Source organism: Trypanosoma theileri (assembly GCF_002087225.1).
Source record: "Trypanosoma theileri isolate Edinburgh chromosome Unknown TM35_Tth_2_V1, whole genome shotgun sequence".
NCBI classification, from domain to species: Eukaryota; Euglenozoa; class Kinetoplastea; order Trypanosomatida; family Trypanosomatidae; genus Trypanosoma; species Trypanosoma theileri.
In genome coordinates this window covers 469665-473021 of record NW_021639844.1, presented here as the reverse complement: position 1 = coordinate 473021, position 3357 = coordinate 469665, and the positions used below count along the sequence as shown (strand labels likewise).

Sequence of the window (3357 nt, the reverse complement as noted above, 5' to 3'; positions counted from 1 at the left end):
TCCCTTCCATACTAGTCCTTTCTCTCTTCCCCACCCCCTTTCTATTGATGGACAGACGCGCACGTACACTGAGAAACATGGTGACATGATTCCAAAAGCAATTCTATCCTCACCCTGACGGGAGGTTAACTGTGACGAGAAACCGATTGACACAAAACCAAGATCTGCTATGATGCCTGCCCCTGCTGAACCTGCGACGCTGTATTAATCCCGCCCTGCTCGGCTGTCCAGTGCCCGGGGCGATTCATGCACAGCGGAGACCTGTACAGTGCCACCATCCCCTTCCACAGTCCTTTTTCTCTCCCTCCTCTTTCGCGTTATACTATGTCTTCGTGTGGCTGCTGCGTCCACAGTGTAGCGTAGTATGTGCAATCGTTGTATAATGCTTCTTTATGGTTTCTGGAATGTGAGTGTTTGTGCTTGTTAGAATTTTGATGCTTTGTTGCTTTCTTCTGTAGTTTCTTCTACGAGTGGTGTTTCTAATTGTCCTTGTATTGCTTGTGGTTCTTTTTCTCCCTTTCTCTTTTGTGTATTCCCATGTCTTTTTTTTTTTTTGAAGTAGTACCGGTGAAATCGTCAGGGTTATCTGCAGGAGTGCAGTTTGTGGAGGCAGCTACTGTTATTGTTGCCGTTGCTGTCGTCGTTGTTCTTTTTATTTATTTGGCTGTGTTGATTTGGTATGCCGAAGATTCGACCTGGTATGAAGCGCCCCCCACCGGGGTTTGAGCTTATCTCTGATAAACTTGATGAGTATGACGAAGATATGCGTCAGGCGCTTTCGGACGACCCAATGCAATCACAACTTCCACTCAGCAAACAAAACACGAAAAAAAGTAGCTCTAATAAGGGTGTTGTTGTTGGTCAGAAGGATACTGAGAAGAGCGAGGATACTGTTGAGAAAGTAGGTGATAATGATGAAGATTATGAAAAACCATTACCACCTCTTTGGCGTGTTGCTCGCATTAACCGGGAGCGAACCCGATATGTTTATGATGCCTGTTACCGTGAAAAGATGATTTCGAGTGAGGTGTTGAATTACTGCTGTGAGATGAACTTTGTGGATGCCGGTCTCGTACGGCGGTGGAAGCTTCCGGGGTATGAGCGGCTGTGCTGTACGGCCTGTTGTGTTCCCGGCACCGCGAGTGCGGCGGCACGATTGGTGAATAAATACGCAAATCGCCACAAGACAGACCGGCGTGGACGATGTGAGGATGAACATGATGGGACGTGTATTTGCCGCGTACCGGCAGAGCAGCGACGCAACAAACGATTTGCCGGCTGCACTGTGTGTGGGTGTACGGGATGTGGCTCTGGTGAGAAGAGAGAGCGGGACTCTTTGGCTGAGAAGAGTGAAGCGGCAACAGCCGCAAAGATTATGCGCAACGAAAAGGAATTGGAGGAATGAAAAAAAAAAGGAAAAGAAAAAAGATATATGCGTCCAAATTCGTGTGGGTGAATGGATTGAAAGTATCTTCACTCTACAGGATGGCCGCAAACTCTATATATATTCCCATTGATTAATATCTTTTTTTTTGTTTACCTATTCCCAGGTCTCTCCCACTAGTATGATTCCCTCAATACGAATGATTTTCTTCTTTTCTCTCTCTCTCTCTCTCCCACTCTCTCCCTTTTTCATATATCTGCGGGCATTTGCTTTTCTTCTCGACCCTTGCGTGACATGGTACATTATTTCTTTATGAATTCAGTGGTGTATTTCCTCACGCACTCAGTATACTAAATATACCATGTACAGTATGCGGTCAAAGGTATAGTGTCATAACAACCAAGGAAGAAAAAGAAAAGATTGTAGGACACACTACATGAATATAATCTCTTTTTAAATTATAACATCATAAAAAATAATAATAATAATAAATATATGATGATAAACGTCCACATTTCTGAGATGCACCAAGCGATGAGTTTACCGACAACACAAATCACTCCACTCTGACGTCACCTCCCACCCCCAACCCCACTCACCACACATGCACAGCAGACTCAGTACTCCACTGAAGAATGGTGCCTTTCTTTTTCTCGAGAAGCATTCGAATGCGTTGTTGTCATGTATTATACGAAAGCCATAAAAGAGTCAACCCAAACAAAACCCGTATTTGTGAGGCCAAAATGATGAATAAAAAATGGATCGCTGACACTGAGTACAACCACATGCTTGACAACACATTTACAAATCATATCAACTGATTCATGCAGAGCACCTCGTAACCTCTGCACCCCCTCTCCTCTCTCTCCTCTTCCCTTCCATACTAGTCCTTTCTCTCTTCCCCACCCCCTTTCTATTGATGGACAGACGCGCACGTACACTGAGAAACATGGTGACATGATTCTAAAAGCAATTCTATCCTCACCCTGACGGGAGGTTAACTGTGACGAGAAACCGATTGACACAAAACCAAGATCTGCTATGATGCCTGCCCCTGCTGAACCTGCGACGCTGTATTAATCCCGCCCTGCTCGGCTGTCCAGTGCCCGGGGCGATTCATGCACAGCGGAGATATTTGGTGTTTTTATTTCTATTTTAAATATTGAGTTTGTGGTTAAAGATAAAAGGGAGATGGACGATGTTATGATTTTAATTTGTGTTTATATATTCTTTGTTTTCATTTATCTTGTTTAATGTCTTTTTGTTTTTGTTTTCGAAGTTATGTTGAAATTCTTTTAAAACCCCTGTGTTTGTCAGTTAACTTGCTTTTTTTTTCTTTTCGTTCTGTTTGAAGATACAAGATAAACGGATAAATAAATAATGGACGAGGATGAATATCAAGATAATGTGCAAGTGGCCAAAAGTGATGCAGGAGCAGAACGACCAGAGCGGTTAACGTTGATTGAAAGGCACGACAGTTCTCAAGCTTTTGCGGATATGGTACTGGAGATGGCCCAACAAATTCTTGATAAGATGCCTCCAAGTTACAGTTACAAAGATGTTGCTACCAAGTTAAAAAAGAGATTAGATGCTGAGCAGAATGGTACCTGGCATGTTATTGTTGGTTCTCACTTTGGTGCAAATGTAACAAATGATGCCGAAACGCTTGTTAACTTTAAGATTAACGAGATGCATCTTCTTGTATTTCGTTCTGGGCCTCCAGAGCGTCCACTGGAAATAGAGGAGGAAAAGGAATAGAGTGAACGTCAACGTTAAGTTTGAGATTTTTTATTGGATGAAGCATTCGTGAAAAAAATTATTTTTTTTTTTCCCCAACGGTGTAGGCGTTTATATATGTATATATGAGGTTTATTCTGTTGATGGAAGCATGTTCAGCGATAGCGGCGAGTCTTCTGAAGGTGTGATTAGTCGTTTGTAGATGCTTTCGTTTTCATGTTTTTCACAAAAAAAAA

The 3357-nt window shown here is 42.8% G+C and overlaps 2 protein-coding genes across 2 annotated transcripts; both read left to right on the top strand.

Moving 5' to 3' along the window:
• Window positions 1-679: 679 nt before the first annotated feature.
• TM35_000022750 (uncharacterized protein) lies at window positions 680-1405 on the top strand (the record flags this gene model as incomplete). The annotated part of the gene is made up of 1 exon (XM_029021593.1): window positions 680-1405. One exon carries the CDS (start codon window positions 680-682, stop codon window positions 1403-1405), a length of 726 nt encoding a protein of 241 aa, XP_028887015.1.
• A 1359-nt stretch (window positions 1406-2764) lies between these two features.
• TM35_000022740 (putative dynein light chain) lies at window positions 2765-3142 on the top strand (the record flags this gene model as incomplete). The annotated part of the gene is made up of 1 exon (XM_029021592.1): window positions 2765-3142. The coding sequence occupies one exon, from the start codon at window positions 2765-2767 to the stop codon at window positions 3140-3142; it is 378 nt and encodes a 125-aa protein (XP_028887014.1).
• Window positions 3143-3357: the final 215 nt, after the last annotated feature.